The sequence below is a fragment of the Nelumbo nucifera genome, chromosome 6 (assembly GCF_055504915.1).
Source record: "Nelumbo nucifera cultivar China Antique chromosome 6, China Antique-T2T, whole genome shotgun sequence".
NCBI lineage: Eukaryota > Viridiplantae > Streptophyta > Magnoliopsida > Proteales > Nelumbonaceae > Nelumbo > Nelumbo nucifera.
Genome location: NC_142654.1, coordinates 13,652,534 through 13,677,363, shown reverse-complemented (window position 1 = coordinate 13,677,363; position 24,830 = coordinate 13,652,534). Strand labels below are relative to the sequence as shown.

At 38.4% G+C, this 24,830-nt stretch overlaps 3 protein-coding genes and 1 long non-coding RNA gene across 5 annotated transcripts; 2 read left to right on the top strand and 2 right to left on the bottom strand.

Annotated features, from left to right (window-relative positions):
- Nucleotides 1-1,464: 1,464 nt before the first annotated feature.
- Nucleotides 1,465-4,482, top strand: LOC104589044 (uncharacterized). Of its 2 annotated transcripts, XM_010247224.3 has the most exons (3): nucleotides 1,465-1,802; nucleotides 2,371-3,395; nucleotides 3,941-4,482. In XM_010247224.3, the coding sequence occupies exons 2-3, from the start codon at nucleotides 3,284-3,286 to the stop codon at nucleotides 4,318-4,320; spliced, it is 492 nt and encodes a 163-aa protein (XP_010245526.1). In that variant the 5' UTR covers nucleotides 1,465-1,802; nucleotides 2,371-3,283; the 3' UTR covers nucleotides 4,321-4,482. The 2 variants fall into 2 exon arrangements, with proteins under 2 accessions (XP_010245526.1, XP_088746953.1); XM_088890827.1 differs by lacking the exon at nucleotides 2,371-3,395 and having other exon boundaries at nucleotides 1,467-1,802.
- Nucleotides 3,584-6,471, bottom strand: LOC148790614 (uncharacterized). The gene is made up of 2 exons (XR_016077959.1): nucleotides 5,079-6,471; nucleotides 3,584-4,299 (listed from the first exon to the last, which is right to left on the bottom strand). It is a non-coding gene; the product is annotated as an uncharacterized LOC148790614 (long non-coding RNA).
- A 1,404-nt stretch (nucleotides 6,472-7,875) lies between these two features.
- LOC104589034 (Late embryogenesis abundant (LEA) hydroxyproline-rich glycoprotein family) lies at nucleotides 7,876-8,734 on the top strand. The gene has a single exon (XM_010247215.3). It carries the CDS (start codon nucleotides 8,027-8,029, stop codon nucleotides 8,573-8,575), a length of 549 nt encoding a protein of 182 aa, XP_010245517.1. The 5' UTR covers nucleotides 7,876-8,026; the 3' UTR covers nucleotides 8,576-8,734.
- A 127-nt stretch (nucleotides 8,735-8,861) lies between these two features.
- LOC104589029 (kinesin-like protein KIN-5C) lies at nucleotides 8,862-23,256 on the bottom strand. Its single transcript, XM_010247204.3, has 23 exons — nucleotides 23,080-23,256; nucleotides 22,757-22,886; nucleotides 20,641-20,799; nucleotides 20,137-20,486; nucleotides 19,916-20,054; nucleotides 19,611-19,708; nucleotides 19,356-19,512; nucleotides 18,641-18,710; nucleotides 16,097-16,173; nucleotides 15,681-15,734; nucleotides 14,245-14,325; nucleotides 14,043-14,154; nucleotides 13,853-13,939; nucleotides 13,533-13,708; nucleotides 13,246-13,407; nucleotides 13,036-13,143; nucleotides 11,679-11,837; nucleotides 11,512-11,595; nucleotides 11,215-11,420; nucleotides 10,925-11,026; nucleotides 10,486-10,595; nucleotides 9,788-9,939; nucleotides 8,862-9,379 (listed from the first exon to the last, which is right to left on the bottom strand). Exons 1-23 carry the CDS (start codon nucleotides 23,136-23,138, stop codon nucleotides 9,182-9,184), a joined length of 3,030 nt encoding a protein of 1,009 aa, XP_010245506.1. The 5' UTR covers nucleotides 23,139-23,256; the 3' UTR covers nucleotides 8,862-9,181.
- Between the last annotated feature and the right edge of the window lie 1,574 nt (nucleotides 23,257-24,830).

Sequence of the window (24,830 nt, the reverse complement as noted above, 5' to 3'; positions counted from 1 at the left end):
TTTTTTGTGATGTATAAATTTTTTTGGCTAAGTACCTCGTTATTTGATCCGGTGGTGATGTGCCTTGGTGATGAGCTACTTGGTGGCGAACTCCTTGGTGGAGAACTGCCTGGTGGCGAGCTCCCTGGTGGAGAGCTACTTGGTGACGAACTGCTTGGTGGCAAATTCCCTGGTGGAGAACTGCCCGGTGGCGAGCTCCCTGGTGGCGAAATGCTTGGTGGTGAGCTCCCTGGTGGCGAACTGCCTGGTGGACTCGTCATTTGACCTGCTCCTAGGCGGCCTGCAACTCAGAGGATGGTGGAGCTCACTGGTGCAGCGCAACCCGACTACCCTCTGCATGAGGTGATTTCCTCTCCTTTGTAGGCGGCGGAAGCTGAGGGACCTACGAGAACTGAATCAGAGGACCCAGGGGTATTTTCCCGGCGTGGACTCTTCGATGCCTAAGTTAGCATTTTGATTACAGAGAGCTTGGAAAGAAATGAGAGAGCTAGAGAGCAGGGGTTACCATCCTTTTTTCGCTCCCCTTGGCTTTGGGGGTCGGAGTCCTTATATAGTGGTGTCCTCGTGGGTTAGGTGGGTGAAAAGCCTTCAAACGGTAAGACTCGTCATATCCCGTCAGAACCGGGGTACGGTGGTGAACTCCTCGAGGTTGTCAGGCCGGCGCTTGTGTCAAGCGGCCAGGTCGGCACCTGTGTCAGTCGGCAGGTCGGTGTCTGGGCTAGGTTGTCAGGTCGGCGCCTGTGTCAGTTGACAGGTCGGTGTCTGGGCCAGGTTGTCAGGTCGGCGCCTGTGTCAGTCGGCAGGTCGGTGTCTGGGCCAGGTTGTCAGGCAGGAGATCTTCCTGCGATACGCCAAACTACTCTTCTATACCGAGCTACCCTACAAGTGGCGAGCTGCCCGGGGGAGCTATGCCGAGCTCCTTGGGCTATGCCGAGCTGCTTGTGGCGAGCTCATTGGAGAGCTGCCTAGCTCCTTGGCGAGTTCTTTGGTGAGCTACCGATCTCCTTGGTGAGCTACCGAGCTCGTGGGGTATGCCGTTATGGTTCATCGGTGGGCGTCTTATGGGTTGCCAGGTCAGCCAGGTTGGATCATGTGCCGGGCTGATCCAGGTTGGCCAGGCCGCGCCAGGCCGGCTAGGTCGGCCAGGTCGGTGCCACGGTGGGACACCGACTTGGTAAGTTGTTGCCTGGGTGTCGCCTAATTGTCACGAGGTGCCACATGTCACAATTTCACTGGAGGGCCAAATCTGCCCTCATCAAAGATCAATATGAAATTTGTTCTCCACCATACCATTGATGTGTCAAGATCAACGCATGTAATAAGTGGTATCAAGATCTAAAATGAATAATGGGATGATATTCCTTCTTATCTATCTAGATTATTTTGCCACTAAGCACTGTTGGTTTCTAGAGATTGTCTCAAGGAACCGAATATAACTCTATCTGCACTTGTCGTGCATGCATATGGAGCAAATAGCATCAATGAAAAGTAAGTGAAGAGCACTTTCCCTTCCCGGAAAAAGAGCTGAGAAAAGTTTTTTTCCGACCATGGAGAATGAAGCCACATAAGAATCTGAACATGGGTGACCTGGCTGGTAAATCAATATATACAAGGGAAGCCAATTCAAAATAAGAGATTCTATTTAAAAGGCAACCGCCATCAACAGAAACAGCAGCTACAACAACAACAATTGCAACAATTAATCAAGTTGTTAATGGAAGAGATGAGATTGTTACTGCTACTCCTCGTTTACATTCTGTTTCTCACATCGTCTTCTCCTTTTCACAAAGCTATGGTTCCAGGTATTAATCCTACATGCTTTCTTCATTCCTAATCTAAATTTGATCATAGATCCTTACAAGTTACAACTCCCCTTAAAACCTTGATATGAGTATATGAGGTTGTACCTGGTCTTTCATTCCTGCTGGTCAGTGAGAATTTGGATGCCTGGTCTCTGGTTTATCATGAACAATGAAAAACCAGGAACAATATAATTATTCACCTTCCTACCATCACCCAACTTATCCCTACCCTCTCCCATCTGAGGGCAAAGGTAGACAAGCTTTCTAGTGTCTCCCTGAGTAATAATGCATACTCCCTTTTCAATTTAGAGTGTATTTGGTCATGGTTCATTTCATATGTTTCCTCTGGTTCCAAAACACAAAATCACATTAAAGAGTGTTGTCTAATGTGAATTGTTGTTTTTCTTATAGTCAGTTTAATAAACAAATCAAGGTCATCTGGTTTGAAAAATAAATTAGTTTTTAAAATAGTATTTTCTGTTTCTAAAACTGAAACCAAACTTAATTGGGTTGTGTTCAACTACAAGCTTTTACCTATAAAAAAAATGACTCCATGCTGTTATTGTAGCTCATACGCAGGAACACACCATTATTGGACAGGAATGGGTAAATGAGAAAATGTCAACTAGGGAAGGGAATGCACGCTATTTACTAGTAAATGGCGGTGGGGATGATGGAAAGTCATCATCGGGCACCGGTGGAAATGGAGGTCAGGGAGTCAATCCATTATATGGGGCAGCCGGTGCTGCGGCGGCAACCAACAATCGCCACGGCAACGACAACAAAGACCGTCACAATCGAAACGGTGGTACAAGCAAGGGAAACTACTTAGGCCTCATAACGTTGGGAGCTGCTGCACTCGCTCTATTTTAATTTTTACACTTACAAGGTGGTGGTAGGATGTAAAAAATAAAAACCTCCTGCTGTATCCTGCATCATCAGCAACAGGAAAAAGATGGACTATTCCAATTTCACTGTGTCTGTAATGGAGTCTTCTCTGTCTCTGATTGCTTGGAGTTCATCGTGCTTCCAGAAATTTGTGATTTACTGATTTGACAACCTCACCGAATTAACGTATCAGCTTTCAGCATATAGTTCACTCCATTTGCATGTTGGGTCCCACTATCAGGCCCAGGCAGCCAGACTCTCCGCCCGTCTTGATCTTTCAACCCAATTTCCAAAACCCGGTTCAGAGAAGACCCACAGGTGCTTCTAGTATGGGTTCTGAGTCTGGACTCTGGAGATGATCTGTGGTCGTTCCACAGAAAGAAAAGTGGGACCCAATTAAAATTGGGATTCACTTTATATATATACGAGGAAACTTCGAATAAGATGACCAACATAGCATTTCGAAGCAAAGTATATCTTTCATCAGTTGAAATAGATTCAAGACCCCTCAACACACACACACACGAGAGAGAGAGAGAGAGGTTTGTATATGTAAGCCAAACTACAACAACTCCATAGAAACAGACGTTTAGATGCATCGAGGAATGGGAAAGAAACCAAAACCATGGCTACTGACGATGCTCTTCTTCTACCTAATTCTTTGTCTGCCATCACTTTCTCCTTTGGACAAAACCTTGGTTTCAGGTATATATATTCATCCCCTTCCCCTTCTTTTCTCCCCTTTAATTAGTTTCAAAAGTCCCTTCAACCTTGATTTGGTTTCCCGTGTTGAGCTCGATTTTTATTTAATATATATTAATCAACAAAGAAAGTTGGGGTGAGAATTGAGAGATGAAATCAGTTTTTGCTTCAAGAAATTAAGAAATCAGATCGAAAGAAAAGCTACCTGGTTTATCATCTGAGGGAGAGAAAGAGATAGATGAAGACCCAGATGATGGCTCAGTCACTAACTTTAGCTTTTGCTTTATCTTTAACCACCGACCAACCAGATGGATTATGGCCCTTTTGAGTGTAGCTTTTTTCAAAGCCACTAGCTTTACAAATCATTTGCTTGCGGGGTTGTGGACGGTGGCATTATCGTTAACGTGTGGGGCTGGAGCCGGACGCCTTGAGTGATGGACCTTGATTATTTGGCTAGATCATTTCCTCTGGTGCAACATTAATTTACCATGGTCATGATGATGTTAATGGTGACATCTTGATTCACTCTCTGCATGTTGTTCTTGTAGCGTATGTGCAGGATCACGTCGAAGGAGAACAAGGGATAAATGAGAGAGTGTCAACTAGGGAAGGAGATGCATCCTTTGTGTTAGTGAGCAGGCGAGGCGGTGGTGGCGGTGGCCATGGCGGCGGCGGTGGTCATGCAGCAGCGAGGGGTGGAGGGGGCGCTGCCCACGGTGGCGGATCATCTGCAACAAAAATTCCGTTAATAGCAGCAGCTGGGGCTGCAGCAGGTATTGCAGCGGCCAGCAGTCAGCGCCACAATGGAAACAACCGCGGCCGCCATTCTAATGCTGCTACCAGCAACAGAAGCTATTCTGGGCTTACAACTTTGGCCGCTGCCTTCTTCACCTCCATTGTTATGCATCTGCAAGGGTTTCGGCCGTAAGATACTCGTATATGAATTAACTATGTACAGAGTGGCTGTTTTAATTTGTAATTTGTTTATTCGTTTTCCTGGCTTGTGAATTAGGTGTTTTGTAAGCTTATAGCCTGTTTTGAATCTCAATCTGATCGTTTGCTTCCTCTTTTCCAAGAAAATTATTTGTAATTTCACATGCTTTATTGCCAGCAGATCAAATGCGTAGCACTACTTAAAATTATCATTTTAGAAAATCATGGAAACTCTGGCCATGTTTAGTTAGCATCTGTTCTGCTCCAAATTAGAATCATTATTTCAAGAATGAGTTGTGAATTGAAATGACTTTTGAAATTGGAATGAAATGATCAAAACTTAGGGTCTGTTTGGCTTGTGGGAATAAGAGTCTGAAATTGGAATGAAATGATCCAACTGTTTGATTGGGCGGAATCGAAATCATATTCCCATTCCTCGTGGAATGGTATGTTGCCCCTCCCTTGAGAATGAAATCTTATTTCAATTCCCATTTCAATATTCTCTAAACCAATTTAACTGTCAAGCATTCCAATTTTGGTTTTGGAGGATTTTGATTCCCAGTGTAACTGTCAATCAAACGGACTCTTAACAACCCGACCCAACTCACCGAGTCGAGTTGCATAGTCACAGCTCACAGGTAATACCTGAAACCATAGTATCAGACAGATGTCATTCAGATTCTATGGCATCATCACATAACACCACGTGTCCAGTTGTATTGGGACAAAGAAATTGTCAAATTACAGGCTTACCCCCAATTGATTAGCAGAACGACGGACTGGCGACGGTCATTTCAAAATTTTCAGTCAACACTCAACTGTGGGAATTACGGGAGCTTTCCCATTCCTTTAAACAGGTAAACCCCAAGCCCCCTTTCCCCCTCCTACCAGAAAAATGGGGAAGAAGCAAAAATGGAGCTGGAAATCGGCACTCGTCGGGGCGGCAGCGGCGACGGCAACTGCAGCGGTTGTCTTGGGAAGGCCCAGGGATCCCTCCTTCGATCTGCTATCACTCAGGCTTTCGTCCTTGAAGCTCAACCCACCTGACCTCGAAGCCGAGCTCAACCTTGCCGTACACGTCAAGAACCCCAACATCACCCACGTCAACTACTCTTCTGCAAACATTCCCATCTACTACCATGGCGCGATTCTGGGCTTCGCTCAAGTACACGCGGGCACCCAGCGCCCCAAGTCATGTCAGGTGCTCAGGCTCCGGGCACGACTGCACGGTCTGGAGCTGGCCCAGCACTCGCCTCAGTTATTGGCCGATGTGGCCCGACGGGAAATGGTGCTCGATGCGGCGGGGGAGGTCGGAGGTACGGCGAATCTGCTGTGGTGGGGCACCAGGTTTAAGCTCCATGTGGAGAGTCACCTTGTTGTTGATCCGGTTTCTCTCGATGTCGTAGACCAGGAAAATAGATCGGAGATAGAACTGTTTACTGCTTAGTTCAGATCTCTCTCTATCTCTCTCTCCCTTTCCTTTTCTGGATAGATATGCTTGTAGAATGGAGATGCTTGTCTGAAACTTGGAATTTAGTATGTGTGGTTTACAATTTGACGTACACACCAGCAATGAACAAACGCGTAGCTGCTTGCTGATGAGCTAGAGATGATAATGGCATAATGCATTGATGCCCACTCAGAAGAGTCCATGTTGTCTCTTCTATTTTAATCTTATGAGAGACGAAAACCAAACCGGGCGAGTTTTGCCACCTGGCAAAATAAATTTTCGATTCCTAACCGCACCAAGAACGCTGGGCTTGTATATTGTATGACGCTTGAGCCGGTGCGGTTGGCACTATCAATAAATAATAAAAGATGTAAAATTTAAGGGGTAGTTGGAGGTCCACATCTCATTTCTCAGCATCCACAGTGTTGGAAGCCAAAGCCTCTCACTCTACTCCATGAGAAAATTTCTCTCACCGAAGTTGAATTACACAATTAGGCCTTCTATTTTACAGGCTTCGCGAGAAAATGTTTGTTAATTCAAATTAAAAATAAAATAAAATAAAGCAATTCAATCATGCGATGGATGAGACTCACACTCTTCGCCTAATCCTACTTCTACTTCGGGGCTTGTTCATGTATTAGTATTTTGTTTCTCTTTGAAACCTTTTTTTTGGGGGGTAGGGATCTGCCACCAATAAAACGCTCCCAATAATGTTCCAACAAACCATTGCTGTCCTACATTGGAAACATTTCTGTTATTCATTGGTAGATGTTCCCAATGTGCAGATGCTGTGATCAGTTGGAACATATTGGGAGCATCTGATTGGGGAGATCACATCAACGCCCCATATGCACATCTTACTGTGCATTGGTAACATCTTTATACTTGCCATTGGGAGATGTTTCCAATATATAGTTGAGATGTGTTGTGGGGATGCTCAATCTGAACTCCTGATTGGTAGTAGATCGAATCCGATCTTATTTTGTTGAATTTGGATCTCCCTAGTTTGGATCTTTGAATCAGATATGGATCTCCCCCCATTTAATCCAATATATATGTTATTTATTTATTTATATAAATATATATAGCATATATATATATGTTATTTATTTATTTATTTATAAATAATGTATATATATATGATTAAAATAGTTGAAAAGATACTTATATTTTTTAAAAAAATCATATCAAATCCAATCCAAAGATCAAACCGACTCATCAGATTTGAATTCAAATCTACATTTATAAAATCAGATCGAATCTTCAGATCAGATCAGATCTTTTAGCAGTGTCAGATTAGATCGGATTCAATCCGTTTGCATCCCTAATATTTGACAATTAGGGTGTTTTTGAAATTAACTTGCTCGGGATCTCCTGCCAAGAAAATTCCCCAACCAACGCATCCCAACATGATTTGTGTTACACATCGCATGAGTGGATTCTACACATTGTGTGGACATGTTACATGTGTTGGAACGTATTAGGAGTATTATGATGGCAGGAGATCTGGACTGAACAAATGCTACAACGGGTCAAGTGTGAGATTGATGTAAATAAGGGACCAATGTTATTTTATAGGCTGGTCCAGTTTTGAATGAATAATCTGTATAAAAGTAACTTCGATAAAAACGATGTAAAAGTTTACATCCAAAATACCGGTTCGCATTTAACATTTTTAATGGGAATTTACATCCACCACGCCCAACAGACATCCCACAGCATATCCCATATTCGGAAAATCTTCCACAATTTCGGAAGATGTTCTTAATACACGCTGAGATGTGCATGTGGGGCGTCCTCTGTGCGGCACAGATTTGATCTCGTTACGTAGCTGAACTGACTACTAAACTGAACGACTTATTAAGTAACAGACAAACCCACCGGCCATCTGCAAATGGAGATGGATTTGAACGAAACAGCAAAGTGCAGACATATACGATGAGACAATGAAAGACGAAATTACTAAATCACACTCAGCCCCTATATATATGATATATGGTCGTGTGCGGGACACCTTGGTCATTTTACACACCCTAAGCCGGTAAGCCCAAATCCATTATCCTCCATTCCTTCCGCCTACTTGCTACTAGCCATTCTAGAGTTTCAAACGGATCAGTAGTAGCCACTAGCCAGTAGCATCTTTCTCTCTGCTCTCTTCCTTCTGAGCTGCATCCCCCACTCCTCTGAATCTCAGAATCTGAACTGCACCACAATTTGTGTTTGTGTTACTAAAGCCTATGCCTTGCCCTTGATGGAACTGAACGTGAGGAGATGGAGGACGGCAATAGTCGGTGCAATGTCAGCGGCGGCAACGGCGGCGATCATCATCTGCAAGCCCAGAGACCCCACCTTCCACCTGATATCAGTCAACCTCACCTCCTTCAAACTCAATTTCCCCCTCCTCGACGCCGAGCTCACCCTCAACGTTCACGTCATCAACCCCAACATCGTCCCCGTCTACTACTCCGCCACCACTATGTCCATCTTCTACCAAGACTCCCTCCTCGGCACCGCCAAGATAGAGGCCGGCTCCCAGGCGGCCAAGTCATGCCAGGTACTCCACCTCCCGGCTCGCCTCGACAGTCTCGAGCTCGCCCACCATGCGGCAAGTTTCCTAGCCGACGTGGCCCGACGGGAGATGGTGCTGGATGCATCTGTCGACCTCGCCGGGGAAGCCAAAGTGCTGTGGTGGAGCCACAGATTCAATATCCACGCGGAAAGCCATGTCGTCGTTGATCCCGTCTTCCTCGATGTGATCGACCAGGAAAACAACTCCGCCCTCGAACTCTTCATTGTTTGATAGTTCAAACTGATGTATCATGTAAATCCATACTTCCATACAGTGAGCAACCTGAATTTCTATCAAACAAGTTAGCTCTGAGTTTGAATATAGATTACTGACAGGAAGAAAATTTGAAGGGTCAGGAGAACTTGTTCAAACTTCAAACCCATTTCTTAATTCTACTTTGACGGTATCATCAATCAATGAAGCACACTAGCCACCACATTTTAGCATTACCCAGCTACTATATTTCATTTTAGCATAAAAGGGTTAAATAAAGAATCATATTATTTGAACAACAAAGGATATAAATAGGTTCATTCTTAAATGGAGCAAACCGCTCAGAGAATGTGGCAATAAAACAGACCCTCTCTGAACCCAAACATGTGAAGCTTTGCCCAATTTACAATACATCCAAATTTTTTGTAAACCCCGAGCTGAGATTTATCATTTATTGATATAATTTGTAATATTCTCTCCCAAATAATAGCCCTCCAAAACACAACACAGCTACATTGTCACCCCCATTACGGCATTACCCAGTCTTCTTATCTTTCAGCTACAAAAATAACATACAAAAAAAGTTACAAGTTGCAGAGTAGATGAGAAGAAATCACGACGGCTTCAATTCAGTTGAATGAGAGGTGAGCGCGGTATCAGAGAAGGCATTGACTCCTTTGAGACCAATGCTTCGAATGGATTGTTTTCTCGGAACTCCTCGAGGAGGGCCTCCATGGGCATGCACTTTAAAGACTCAATCGTCCCCTTGCTCGGGACATCTGGCTCTGTTCTTGTTGGAGTGGAACCAGTCGGTTCATAGTCCTGCACATTTATTTAAAAACTAGTTAACGAAACCAACATATCCATGCATCATATACTAACTTGGTTTATTATATGAAGTATAATCAGTTCCACGAAAAGATCACAGGAAAATGTTAAGAGTATAAAAGGCACCAATAATGACATGTTTATAAAATAAAAACAATGATGTTAAATATACTGCTATATACATATCTAAAATTCCTGTCCATCATTCTACGTAAGTAATCCTGACTCTTGTAACTGCCTTTTAAAGGATTTCAGGAATAACTGAACAAGCCAGAATAGCATGCCCTCATCTCCATATTGTAACTAAATTCCAACAAGCCTTGATTTTTGGAAAGTGGGATTAGTATTTCAAGATTTACAATAAAATCATGATGTTCAAAGTTTGATGACCAGTCAGTTTACCATGTATCTCTGCCGGAAAGTGTCTTGTGCTCTCTGTTTAATCTCTGCTGCCTGACCCAAATGATCCTCCCGAAGCTTCTGCATGGTTTCTGCATGAGTGTCAACAGAAGCCATGATACCAGAGATTGATCTCCGATCTTCGCCTGATACACCTATAGAAGCAATTTTTCAGTCAAAAGCCAAACATAATACAATAAAATGCACCTATGCTTGTATCCAGCACCGGATCCATATCCAAAACAATCTCAGTATAGAGTATGAATAGGTGAAGACACATTTATTTACAGACATTTCAATATAGTTTTTCATCTTTACGTTTAAAAGAACAAAAAAAAGCACATGCACCAAGTAAACAACTCATATAAACTCTGCATTTAGAAGAACTCCCACCCCCCAATTTCATTAATATATGATAGAAAAGTTCAACCATTTTGTACTTGATTGCGTTCTATCTCAAAAGGAGAAAAATCACACATAATATTGCTGGTAACAATACATGATTCTATCATTGATAGGAGTTCTCTCACACCACCATCAAGAAACTGAGAGCTTAGTTAATAAGGTGCCAAGGTTAAAAATCAGAGATCCAATGAAAAGGTAATGAAGATTAAAAATCAGAAATCTTCCCCCACCCTCCACATACACACACAAACCAAGAAGTCTTTCTAAACCAAGAAATGATAGAAGAGCACACTCACTTTCAAACTGCTTTAGAATATCTTCACTAGAGTTCACCACATCATGCTCTGCTGCAGCCCTCGCAGAACAGATCTCAGCATCATGTTGGTCATTACTTTCAGAGGCATTCCTATCCAAAAAAAAAAAAAAACAAAAGGAGTTGGCAGAAATAATGATGGAAGCTAAGAAGGCTTTACAATACAGATGGAATCAAAATTAACATTAGGTGTCAACTCAAAATGATCCTTGGATATGTTACTATAGTTTTTCCTTAATCAGAAAGCAGGAAATAAGTATTTGCTGTTCCTCGGAAAAGCAAAATAAAATCAACATTTTCTTCAAAGCTGCCTTAGTTTATGCAAACAGGTCACACAAATAACAGGACTACCCTTCGTGTCCAAATTGTTTGCCATGGAGCCAAGAGGGAAAAAAATAAATGAAAAACTACTCATAACTAACCTAACAAGCAATGCCACAGCTGAAACATGGCCACTGTTCATCTCATTCACGGATTCATGTATCCTCTTGTAGTGCTTATAAGCGTTATCTGTGGTGCTTATACTGGAGAAAATTAAAAAAAAAAATAGTTATATAAAATTTCATATAACAAGAATACTATAAAATCTAAGAGTAGTAGGTAAATATTAGATGTAATATATGATAAAACTATCATATAAAAAGGAAAAAGTCAGTTCCCAAAAACAGTTAAGGGCTCCTTTCATTAAAATATCTGAGCAGAGAAAACTGACCATTTCTGTAGGAATGACTCCAAGCGACAATGTTTGGCAGCAGAAAAATCAGCACCATCTTTAGCAGCATTCTCTGCTTGCATCGAAAAGGACTGCCACTTCCTTTTGGCATTAGTGGTTATACCCTCCATTGATGAAGCACACTCTTCCAAAAATGCCTTGTTTCCAGCAGCAGTGTCTCTTAAACCAATAAGCCTAGCATCCACCTGCACACTCAGATGTCAAGCCAACTTAGAGAACTAAAGACAACAAATAAGAATAAAACTATAAGAGACTCTAAAGGACACCAAAACAGACCAGCTCTTTTTGACGACGTATGTGATTAGAAACCAAGGTTGCCATATCTGCTAAAAGCTTATCTGCTTCAGACTTCGACTGCTCCTGCGATGTTATGTGCAAACTAAATCAGAAAGATAAATTAATATATTTAACACATTTTATGCATCTTAGATTTCATAATATACCTCATAAGCTTTCTGAAACTCGGAAATACTATTTGCCTGAACCTCATGAGCTTGATTTGCATGGCTTTCAAGTTTGTGAGACTCTTCCTCAAGCCCATCAAGAACTCCAAGAGTAAAGGTGGATATCTCCCTGGAATGTTGAATACTGGCTTGGAATTTCTGTACAAATCAAGTTATGAAAAGGAAAAGAGAAGAAAGTAGAAAAATGCACTTAAAGTGAGCAGGAATGCATAGCCAAAACAGAAGAGAAATCCTTGCAGTGTTTTGAACTGCTTATGGTTGTATTCAGGCATAATACCAAAAAGATAAGAAAAGCCTATAGGAAATTTTTTTTGATAAATAGCCAAGGAAATATTGCAAATGGAATGGGTTTACCACATCCAACAGACACCTCCAATGTCCCAGAAGAGACATAGTTTTACTTGATTTTCAACAAGTATTTGTTTTGGTCCACTGTTAATCTACATGACATGGACAAAAGTAAAGGGTGCATCTATGCCTTAATGCAAGGACCCAAAAGTTGGATGAGAACTTGGATCAGAATAAGGGAAGGTAGAGAACCGAAGTGTTGAAAAACTCCAGAAGTTTTAGAAAGTGACACTAGAATGCTTATCTGCTATTTCATGATTTCTAAATTGTTAACATTGTTTATTTTCCTTCATTTCCATGATTCCCAACCAGTTACATTTAGTTAGTTTTCCATTTTTCTCTGTTTTTCCATTCAAATCTAGCAAATGTTTGGGTAGTTGTGTTCACAAATATTTACTAGAAAAATCATCACTTCTTTAAAATTTTTAGTTGTAATAATTCATTCTATTTCAGTAGGTGTATCATGTATGACCAAAATACTGACTGCATAAACCATGTTTCACCATATGTGCTATTTAAAGCTAATTAGGACCACAACTCCAGTTGAAACATATTTCACAAATCACATTTTATCAGCAATTGACTCCATAACTGCCTGATCCACACTTTTGCCTAGGGTTAGCCTTCCACTAGACTGGTTCTAGGCACTAAGATATTGACTACAAATCTAAATATATAGACAATACAGAACATCCCATAATAGATAGCTAGCATGCACTAACAAGTCAAAGTTCCACACAACTAGAAAAGGATCCACATCAGGAGAAAAAGAAAAGAAAGAAACCTGCAAATCATAAGTACTAAAAAGTTTCTACAAATATGGAGTAGTCCACAGTCATCTATGTTTATCGGGTGAATAAAAAAGAACAAGTTTGTCAGGATTCCACAAGGACTTTATGAGAAGAAAATACTTGCATGTCAAACTTTTCATAGCATATGTTTTAATCAAGGTTAAATGACAAAAAATTAACAAAGTTTAGGAACAAACCTCACGCAATTCCCTTGCAAAAAGAGTCATCTCTCCTTGGTGACTTGATAAGGTACCTTGAAGATCAGCAAATATAGAATTGGCATCCCCAGCCTCTGTATCTAGAAACTTATGCAGAGAAAACAGGATGTCAAATACAGAGTAAAAAACATAAATAGAGCTCAAAAACAAAAAATAAGTTTTCAAACCCAAATTCATAAATATCATTACTTTCTCAATTGAAGATGCATGTGTGGCAGTCAAAGATGAAATCTCCTCCAGGCAAGAATTAAGGCTTGCCTTGTGCAAGTGCACCACATTTTGCACAGCTTCCATGCGAGATATATACAATGACCTACAAGCTGCTACTTTCGTCTTTAAATCCAAAACCGACTAGAAGAAGAAAGTAGCAATAAACAGATAAAAAAGCAAAGGAGGAAAATGAGTAAACCAAAATTGTTAAATTGAGAAATAAAACAATGTCACAGCAAGGATGAAATCCAAGAAAGATAAAATACATTGTCATGAAAATCAAGGAATGAATGGCAGAGTTTCTCAATACACTGCAAGTGCTCATGTTGACGAGACATTGATGTAGCAACTTTGTTACATAGATCACCAATTTGTTCAGCAAGTTCTGACTGGAAGTTGTTCACCACCAACCGATTTTTGGCATTCATTTTATCTTCCCTAGCTACAGTGTATCAAGGACAAAGATCAAAGAAATGAAACAACTAAATAATATTTAATATCATCATTCGTTTAATAAAGTTATAGTTAGCCATCAAAAACATAAGAATTAACATCTAACTCTAGGTTATAGAAGATATTAAGGTACCTATTTTTGAAAATAGCAAAGCATTATCCTGAAGAGACTTCTCCAAGTCAGATCGTAGAATGCATGCCTGATGTGCCAGAGCATTTTCTGGTTAACAGATTCAGAAGGATCAGAAAGATAAGCATACCCGTCAAACTCCAAGTGAATAGGGGAGAAAATAGATAAAAATACAGATGTAACAAAATAAGACCTGCTTTTTTCTGTTCAGATATAACATAATTTCGCTCCTTCAAGGCATACTGAGATTTCTTAAGTTCTTCTTCAGCCATAGCCAGCAACTTCTTTTTATGGTCTAAGCTTTTCTACATCATTGGCCAATATTAAGTGCAAGTCCACATATGATCACCGAAAGCAAAATACCATATTGTATCATATATATTTACTTATACTACCTGCATTGTATCAAGTTTACTGCTCACATCAGAGGAATGACGAACTTCAGCATCATATTTCTCTTGCAGTTCTTCGATTTGCTGGCAAAATAAGAACAATGAGCACAACAGTAAAGGAGAAAAAATCAGAAGCATGTTTTTGCATGAATCTCCATGCGTGACATCAGCAACCAAAGAACACAAGTCACACGACAAGGCACATCTTGCTCAAAGTGCAAGGAACAAGAATAATGGCACTTCACCCAAAATTATATTTTCATATTTCGTTAGGCTCTTTTTTTTCCATTCGTTCAATATATTCTGTATATGTTACTGAATAATCATTTCTATAAGCATAACTGATTCTATTGCATGGTTAACTTAGTGGGTTTCTGAAGCCATGAATACTTGAAGTTTGATATGTTGGCAAATGACACTAATAAAAAAATTGAATATTGTGATGAATAATATAATGATAATACATAATCATCTTTCAAGATTACATATAATATATTTTCAGAAACAAACAACTAAGGGAAGTGGCCACAGGACTAGGATATTAGAGCTGTCAATGGGTTGAGTCTGGTTCATGACAGGGTGTACCAGTCTTGGACCAATTATCAACCAGTTCCATATAATAGACCCAGAACTGTCGCAAGTATTAATCAGGCCTGATCCGATTATAATTGAGATCTATAACTACCAATAAATAACAACTTAAAAGTATTTTTGATAATATAACTTTATTAAAAATGGCAGTAAAATATCTAACTGTTTATACGTTGAGAAAACAAGTAAATTTACTAGGGAAAATCTATGATACCGGAAAGACATGGTGCCACTAGAGCTTTGACCAATCAAAACCTTACCCTGAATTTTGATAAATACCACCTGATTGTTAACACATTTATGATACCAGTAGATTGGTCACAAATTTTTCGGATATCATGTGTTTTCGATATCATAGTTGAACCCATTTAACTAAAATTATCTTATACACTATCTATACAATTTACCCTTTCAGACATAAATATGTATAACAAAAATTACAAGAAAACCAGGAGGACTTCATATATTGTTAACTATATAATCGGTTTGGAAGAGCATGAACCAGTCCTGACCCTATTATTAATCAGGACAAAGCCACAGAACCAGAACAACATAATTGATTCAGTCAGTTCAGTTCTGTTGTGTAGATCCAAGCCATTAACAGCTCTGTAGAATATGCAACTAACTAATAGGGCAAGTATACCATTTCAATCTTTAGTACTTTTCAATATTCTTTTTTTCTTTCCTCGTCAAGTAATATTGTCTGTGAATGAAAGCATAGACCATCCCACTTGAACAAAGCAATAAAGAGGCCTTATTGCCCCACATTCATTTTGACCAAACTTCCATGGATCTAGCAGTGTATAAGCAATTCCCGATGTACAAAAGCAGCAAAACCTTGAACTGACCTTCTGATTGGCCTCCAAAATAGCTCCCATCTGTTCAATTTGCTCTGCCATTGCCTTCACACAAATACATAAAATACATGAGTTAAACAGTGATTCTCTTTCATTGGATCAGCAGAGGGAAATTGAATATGTGAACATAAGGGAAGCCATAACAGAACAAAATCAGCTATAGATAAGAAAAATGAACCTAAGAGCCAATTCTTCAAAAAGATCAACCACATATTTAGAGAATAAAATAACAGCAACATAGAGGTGACTTTATCTTACCATTAGCCACAATTTAAGAAAATGGACAAAACAATGACGGTCACACCAACACAAAGTCAAGTTAAAACCATAATTAAGGATCACTAACCACAATAAGCTGAACATATTCCATTCGCATGGCATGAAACTGCCAGGGAGAGAAACAATACCTTCCTTTCACTCTCCTCCTGAAAGTATCGCTCCTTAGGAACATAAACTCCATTTTTCTCACGTGCAGCATATAACTCTGAAGGAAATATACAGAGTTGTTTGAAAGTCAGAAAACAACAAAACAGGCAAGCATACAATTAAGAACCAGAGTCAATATGTTTCAGTCCCAAAATTGACACAACTAAAAGGCTATGCAATGTCAAAAAAATGCATATTTTGATTACAACAATTCCAAGAGGAACACCATAATAAATTGACCAAGCCTGCACTTTGATTAAGACTTAGTAACTCATTCAGGAAAGTTAGCCATATATCCAGTTGATGTTTAGCCAATAGGCTGTTAGATTATTGCTAACCATTAAGGTTGAAAACATATCAGATTCAAATAGACTAGATTTACATCCAAATCCATTCCATTAATATTATATTTGAATCAAATTTTATCCATCAGATTCAGAATTTATTCAGATCAGGTTCAGATTATATATATATATATATATATATATATATATATACACTAACAAGAAACAAATTAAACTAAAAGAAAGAAAAAGGCCTACTCAATGCTGGTTAAGGCTACCCAGAATCCTTGGGAAAGGTAGACTACAGAACCAGCTACCAGCATTTTTTACACAAAGTGGATGCTCTAACATCACTCCAAGCAATGGACCCTAATAATGTTATATTATTCAAAAATGAACAGTATCATATCTCACCAAAAAATTGACTTGAAAACTAACCTGTATGAGGCTTGAAAAACTGAACTGATGAACCTTCAGTAAAAACACAACAACCAAGCCAACTTTCATGATAAATAAGTGCCAGCATCGGAAATTGAAGCTCACCTCATGGTTGGGAATACTTGGAATTGCCACCCACCAAAACTGGCAAACAGGGAGTGACAGGCCTCCAGGATTCAGAACCGAAAACCATGTTGAAATTTAGTGTATTCACAGCCAAGGAAGAATCTATCTAGGTAAGTTGAGAGAGAAAGAGAAAGGGTTAGGCACCCCTCTCTCTTGTCAGTGTGGGAATCAACTTCCCTTCCTGAATTTACACACTTAGGCTGCATTTGTTTTCGGTGTAAATGTGAATCAACGTAAAACTCCACCGCCAGATCGCATTTACCCACGTTTGTTTTCAGTGTAAATACAGACCAGTGCAAAACTCCACTCCCAGTCCGTATTTTCACATGATTGTTTTCAGTGATGTAAGCCTCCACATCGGTTGAGTTTTCCATCAATAGTCAATGTAAATAATACATCAATTTTATCGATGTACTTTTACATCAATTATCACATAAAAAAAGTTCCAACAGTCCACTAAAATTTTAAACCCATCAGCGTTGAACTCCATTGTTTGAGTTTTACATCGATGGAGTTTACACCGAAAACAAACACAGTCTTAGAGGAGTTACAGTGGAGAATAAGGGAGTGTACACCCAGCCATAACCAAAGGGATCAATCGTGAATGGGAGTGTATCTGCCCCCTCCTATCCAGATCCCCAGTCAAGCGTAGGGACTTGAGCAAAAGGATGAGAGAGTACCAATGCTTTAAAAGCGCAAGGTGCAAAAAAAGCGCAAAGGACATTTTGTGCTCAAGGGGGAAGGCGCAAGGCGAGGTGCACGCCTTTTTCAAGCAAGGCGCATAATTTTAAAAAATAAAAAAAATGCAAAAAGAAATATAAAAAATCAAAATAACTTAAGAAAATAATGAAAGTAATATTAATTAGAAATGCAAAGTTTAATTTTAAACTAAATATTTTTAAAAATCTTATTAGCTCAAACTAAAATACATAACCAAAGCATATCCAAAGTGAAAATGCAAACAATAAAATCAAGCATAGCATATAAAAAGTATAAAACATTCAATTTCTTTATTTCTTTCCTAATTGCACAATTTCAAATAGACAATGTGATGTTAAACATATTTCATTCCTAATTCTACAAGCCACCTTTGTACCAAGCCCCTTGAGGCAAGCCCAAACAAATCCATGTTAAGGACTTAAATTTTTAATCCCTACAAAAAAAAATGGTTTTACAATTTTAATTATCTTGTAGAAAATATCTTTTATTAGGAAGAATGAAGGAACAACATTAGCAAATAGAGGGGTTCTAGAAGCTTCAGTGAATGAGCAAAGCGAGTGAAATTGTAAAACAATTGTTATGAAAAAAGTGAATGATTATTCAATCATGATTTGTTTTTAATGAATATTCTTGGTGATGCAAGTTGCAAAATCATCCATGTGTTTCCAACATCAAGATTCATTCTGCCTTGCACATATTTTTTGTAAATCCCAATATTCAATAGGTTTTAATTAAGAGGGAGTCATTTACTTTTATTTATTTTTTGTCGATCTTATGTAACATTTGGGGTATTTGATACATTAAATCTCTAGCGAAGAATTTAAATGGTAAGGGAACTCCCAAACATGAAACTACCTCACGATAAAACAAATTGGTTCTTCCTTCCTTTTGGGAAAAAACAACTCATACATGGTTACTACAAGAGGTATTTATCATGAAATTAGAAAAAGTACCTACCCACTTTAAGGCGATCAATTTCTCCATACAGATCCGTAATAAGAGTTGACTTCATCATCTTTTGGTTGACCTACCAAACACACAGCCAATGGAGAAAAAATCAAGTAGAAGGAGAAAGGGGGAGAGAAGAGAGAGAATTGTAAAAACATGCAAAAAATTGTCAATAATCATACAAAAGGAAAATATTGGATAAAAAATTGTGAAGTATGCAACAAAAACAAACCAAAAAAGAGTATTCACTCAATCTTCACATTCACATCTTGTTGTAACTATATCTTACAAACCAAAAAAAGGTACAAAGGTACAACATAGATTTTTAGTTAGTTTTTACTACTTAAACTGGTCATAGTTTTTTGTGCATCCTACAAAAAATATTTCCTAAACTTTAATCATCTGAATCATATAAGGTGAAATATGATGCACACAAAGCAACTGCATAAACACAACTATGTATATCAAAATCAAGCATTATGAATCTCGATACAAAACTTAATCATGTTTAATCTAATCTTCTTGTTTGATAAGTTTTGGTATTAATGCAGGAGTATAGCCCATCAAGGAATAAATTGATGATGAAGAAAGCAAGCCACAAATGTTCCAAAAAATGCTATAAACAGCTTTCCTTATACAAGCCAATCAAAAAGGAAAAATTTTACTCATAAAAAAAGAATCATGTATAAGTTACTTCATTCACTAAAGGCTAGAAAATACAAACCTCAGGCTTATTTTTTATGTGCTTTGCCCTATGTGCATAGTCCAATGTGCTCAAGGTCTCTTCAAGACAATGAACAGCCGGTGACACAGTGGCAATTATGCATGTTTTGGTTCTTCCACCCAAAGAATCACGCAATAAGCGTGTGAGCTTGCTATCCCTAAATGCCAACCCACCAACATAACGATTATTAGCAAGAATTAAAAAGATAAGATATTGAGGTGCTAAGGATTTCAGGCAAGAGGTTGAACTTAAAACCTGTAAGGAACATGCCCAAGATGTTCCACAAGAGCATTGATAACACGCCCTAAAGTAAGTAAGCTTTTGTTGATTTCCCCAGCTTCTCTTGCTCGGCCCTAAAACAATTAACAAGGCAAAAAGAATAAGAAACAGCATATAATGTTTAGAAAAAAGAAAACGAGAGAGTGATGAACAACCAGGAACTAGCAATTTGTTTATGTGTTTTCTAAAGTAGATCCAGAGCTTCAAGAAGCAACCACAAAAAAAACATGCTCAGCCTATATAAATAACTCAGATAGCATAACAAATCAAAACTTTCATACCTCCCTAGCACCAGAACGAGAAATGTTCTCTGACCCAGCCAAATCAACCAAATTCAGCTTCCCACATTTAATAAGCTCCTCACCTTCTGGGGTTGCTTCCTTAATGTGAATTGTAATGGAAAAGAGAGAATGTGACCGGCTAAAATAAAGAACAGATTGTTAAAAAATCAGAATTTGGACTCGATGAGAGAGAGGGTGAGAAGAAAAAGATAAAGTATGACCTCGATTGTTTGTTCAATAGGGTCTCTGCAGTGCGCCGTTTTGCAGATCCCCTCTCAAGTAGAGTAAAAATTTCACTGGCACTGGTAACTATTTCCTCCTCTAGTCCTCGGACAAGAACCCCACCTTTCCCATCCTCCATGAGAGGTAGTTGCTTCTTCTGTCTTTCCTCCAGAGCAACCTTTGATATTTCTTCCGGAGCAAGCAAATCAGTAATTTCCTCATTATACAACTCCAAGAAGGTGACCTTAACACTGTATTCTGCATTCTGACTCTCCAATGTATCAAATATTTGCTTAACAGCTCTAGGAATGACACCTGCTCCCGGAGGCAATTGTCCACTTGGCCCATTCTGCAATTACATTTTAGCTTAACATTAAAGCCCCGTACTAACCTCAGAAGTAATATACTAATAATAAAGGATTAATTAAATATCAACAGAAGTAGAAAACTTTCTCTGACATGAACATATAGACAAAATTGTATCTAATTATGTAAGTACCTACCTTTGATCTTTTGCATTCACCTTCCATTGTATATGTTTTCCCTGTCCCGGTTTGACCATAAGCAAAAATGGTGCAATTGAATCCTTCTAAAACTTCACTTACTATGGGAACAATAGCCTGTTCATACAAATTCTTTTGTTGAGCAGAAGGGCCAAAAACCTGCAAATACAATAAGTTCAAAAAGATTAAAAGCAAGATAAATGTTTGTAACAAGGAAATATTCGTAAATAGCTACCCAATTGACTCATACTTCATATTTCAGAATTAAAACATACTTCAATACAAATTACCAACTACCAAGATGAAATTCATCTCCTTGTGAGAACATAGTATCAAAAGCAAACCAGTTAAGCTACTAAATAGAATTGAACAGGTTAAATATAGAAAAAAAAAAATTGATTGTGTGCTGAGTGATTAAGTGTTTATTGAGGAAAACACTATTTCCAACAAATCAACCTAAGTGTAAAATTAAAAAAAAAATGGATATCAAAAATGTATAAAAACATACGTATAAGAGAGACTTGGCTCTAGATGACTCTGTTGCGTGGACTTTCCTTAGTGGATGAAGTGTCCATGTTAATGAGCATTGGATTCTGACACTCCAGAGATTCTTTACAGCCACTTTAACATAACACTTTCCTTTATCTACTTGCTACTTTTTAATAAATGAATAAATAATATATACAGTGAATGCAATTTTCCTCTTGGCCAGTCTCACCAAGATCCAAGAAGACCAAGGTAAATTGTAAAGGATAAGAGTCATCAGTCATCAAAGAAATCCCTCCAAATGGAATTCAGAGATGGATGAAAAAAAAAAAAAAAAAACAGTATTAGATGTCAAAGTGAGACTGAGAAAACAATATTGATCAACAACTCTTGTGAGTCACTATTCCATTTATGCCATCCTTTACTCTTCAATGCAGTTTTCTCAGTTCAAGACTTATAAATGTATTGTAACATGTTTCATTAATAACAGAGAATAAAACTTAGTTGTTTGCCATGCATATTTAAAGGGAACTTCAATTTTGATTGCTAGCCACCTGCAGTAAGATAATAATGCTCTTGAATCATCAAGAAAATGAACAGAACTGTATTAAAAATAATGGACAGCGAGGAAATTGAATTTTCCATTAAGGCTCCATTTGGTTGCTAAGAAAATACACAGAAGCAAGTGAAGTTTAAATCAAGAAACAAATACAACTAAAATTTTATTGTCTTAGATATGTTTGGTTGGAAAAAACATCAAAAAATAAATAAATAAAAATGAAATAGATGATGGTTGATAGCGTTCTCACAAGAACCTGCAATTTGCATTCTAACTTTCTAAGGTTTCATTGAATTGATGTAAGTTGCAACTGTTGCATTGAGATGGGAAGCTAACTGAAACCACCAATAATGAAAGATTGTGAGGATGCTCAGTTTGGTGTTGAAGCATGTGGATGACTGGATGAATTAATGTATGATACTGGAAGTAAACAAAAGAATATATTTGCCATGAAGAATAAGTACATATAAGATCAATAGACTTTTAAGAAGGCAATTAACTATTAACTTCCAGACTGTAAATTATCTCAATTCGTTTAATGGGTTTTCAAGTATAATACATTTATCTCATGGTTTTGACTGCTTGAAGAAATGTCTTTTAACTATAGTTAGAAAGGTTAATTATTTGAAAGTCATTGAAGAAAAGATACGAGACAGACAGTGGATTGTTAGAAAAGAAGCAACTATCATCTTTAAAGAATGAATTCAATGGTACAGACTGAATGGCTCAACTGACATGTAATCATCTTCTTTATGTACCACTTACTCTACCTTGGTTTCAAATACAAAATAGAATAACAAAAGTTGCCCAACTAGAAGCAAAATATAACAAGCCCTCATACACTAACAGAAAAGGTCATTTCATCTAGGGAAAGGACCTGAGAACTTACAGAGTCGTTATAAAATGCATAAAACTACCATTCTGAACTAGGACGTTCCAAGACATATCCGATAACTATCTAAATTCCAGAATTGCAGAAGTTAAAAATGAAGTTACTTAAGTACAAGAGTAACTGAACCTATAATCCATAGAGAACAAAATCCAGAGAAGAAACATGGAAAATCGGAATACCTTGTCGAAAGTAAAAACCCTATCGATCTGCTTCCCAGCAATATTCTGAGAGACAGCAACTTCTCTCTGATAGTCGTTACAGGTCACAACTTGCGGTGCATTGTTCCGCAGCTCTTCATCGCTGAACGGCCTGAAAATTTAATTGCAAGTAGGAAGCAATGATGAAATCAACCAAAAGATACTGGAATAACGCTAGTAGGTAGCAAATCCATAGTTGAAATCAAAACAACTAGAATGATTCATTCCCAAAAAGAAACAATGTAATAAATAAATAGAGAGCATTCAAGCCTAGCTCTAGAGAGTGAAATCTCATTAGTCGTTACCTGCAACGAAGGATGACCTGAACATTCACACCTTTCTCTTTCTCGTGACGACCAGACATCTTGACGAGAAAAAGAAGGCGATAACGAGATAACCCGCACAGACCTTAACTGAGAGACTAGATCCCGGTCTCCTTTTCTTCCTTGTTTTCCTCTCTCTCTCTCTGACTGTCTTCTGAAAAGAGAGCGGGCTGAGCGTGCAATTTGAAATATGCAGACAGACCCACTTGAAATTTTTAACGGTGGATGTGAAAGCCACGCCTCCTTGAGTTTTTTGAGAATTTCTGAATGTTGGATCAGATCAGATGGCATCGGAGGCTGCCAACATTTGAGCACCATATGACGAAATTATACCTGTAGGAATTATGAATTGCCTATTTTATTTATCATCCGGGTACCGGGTTCGAAGCATGGAAATAATAATGTTTTACAAACTGATCCGACCAAGCTCCGATCAGTTGAATCTGTTTCACAGGGCGTTTGGTTACGTTTACGGTTATTCAGTAAATATTTATTGATGGTGCCATATAGGTGTCATCTCAGCATTTTTTATCTCTTGCTTTTTTTCATACATCGAAAATGTAAAAAATGAACTTTGGTTTATGTGCATGTCAGCCGTTTGTATAAATTATTTTTTGAAGCTTTCACAAACGGTCAGGCATATTCACTATTACGCTGAAGTGGCACCTAATTATCATAAATGGTTGCAATTATTGTATTTCTCGGTTTTACCAACAAATAAAGTACAAACATTTATTCAATAAACATAAATAGAACCAAAAGCATACTTAGTGTAGATACACCCAAATAACACTTAAATTTAAGGTAATCCAAATGGAACCCTAATATCAATCCAAATGTATCAAGATTTCAACTATTTGTCCCATCCAAATAGTGTATCCAATCAACTAAGGTTGCGACATAGGCCCAATCCGGCCCAGGCAAAAAAACTTAGGCCTGACCTAAGCTTGGATCAATACTTCTGGTAGCATAAGGGTTTTTTTTTTTAATAGTAAAAGTTATATCAGCAAAAAGAGAGGCAAATACAGCCTTCAACCCTGCATCTGTACATATAAGATAATCTGTTTGTTGAGACAGAAGAGAGTTAAATGACTATTCAGAGGAGAATTTAAAGAAAGTCAAGAATCATCATTAAGGTTTATAGGTAGATGAAAAAGTTGATTCACAGTTTTGGCAATTGAGGAGGGAGGAATAAAATTATTTTGGAATAGTTGCAAATAAAGTACCAAGCAATAGCAAGCCAACCGAGAATTTGCTAAAAAAAAGGAACATGGTCGTTGATTAAATTATGCTATCTTTTAATGCCCGATGACCAAGAATTTTGGAGCATATTATGAAAATGGAGATTCCAAGGATTTGTGAATAAGTGAGATAGAGATTCCTCCTCGGTTTTACAAAGCGCACTAGTTTTCTGAGAACCTTCAAGGCATAACAGTTCTTTTACTGGGATAAAATTATTTAATACGCGCCATAAAAACATCTGAAACCAAGGAGGCATAGATAACTTCCAAGCATTTGTAAGACAAAATTTCAAATATGGATTGACATTCGGCAAGGATGCTTGCAGTTCTTTTTTATAGTTGGCTTTAACTGAATACCTTCCAGAACAATGATGAACCCATATCCAAGAGATAGAATTAATGGAAGGGTAGATGGGGATGTTGAGGATTCTAGAGGTTTTAGTTATAGAAAAATATAGGGGTGGATTCGAGCCGAACCGAGCCGAATAGTAC

What these genes read in the sequence shown, in the direction of transcription:
- LOC104589034 (XM_010247215.3), top strand. Translation starts at nt 8,027, where the DNA reads ATGGAACTGAACGTGAGGAGATGGAGGACGGCAATAGTCGGTGCAATG.
- LOC104589029 (XM_010247204.3), bottom strand. Translation starts at nt 23,138, where the DNA reads ATGTCTGGTCGTCACGAGAAAGAGAAAGGTGTGAATGTTCAGGTCATC. An exon ending in CTATTGAACAAACAATCGAG is followed by an intron (nt 20,055 to 20,136) that starts GTCATACTTTAT and finishes TCTTTATTTTAG; the next exon opens with CCGGTCACATTCTCTCTTTT. An exon ending in TATTCTAAAGCAGTTTGAAA is followed by an intron (nt 9,940 to 10,485) that starts GTGAGTGTGCTC and finishes TTGCTTCTATAG; the next exon opens with GTGTATCAGGCGAAGATCGG.
- LOC104589044 (XM_010247224.3), top strand. Translation starts at nt 3,284, where the DNA reads ATGCATCGAGGAATGGGAAAGAAACCAAAACCATGGCTACTGACGATG. An exon ending in GGACAAAACCTTGGTTTCAG is followed by an intron (nt 3,396 to 3,940) that starts GTATATATATTC and finishes TTGTTCTTGTAG; the next exon opens with CGTATGTGCAGGATCACGTC.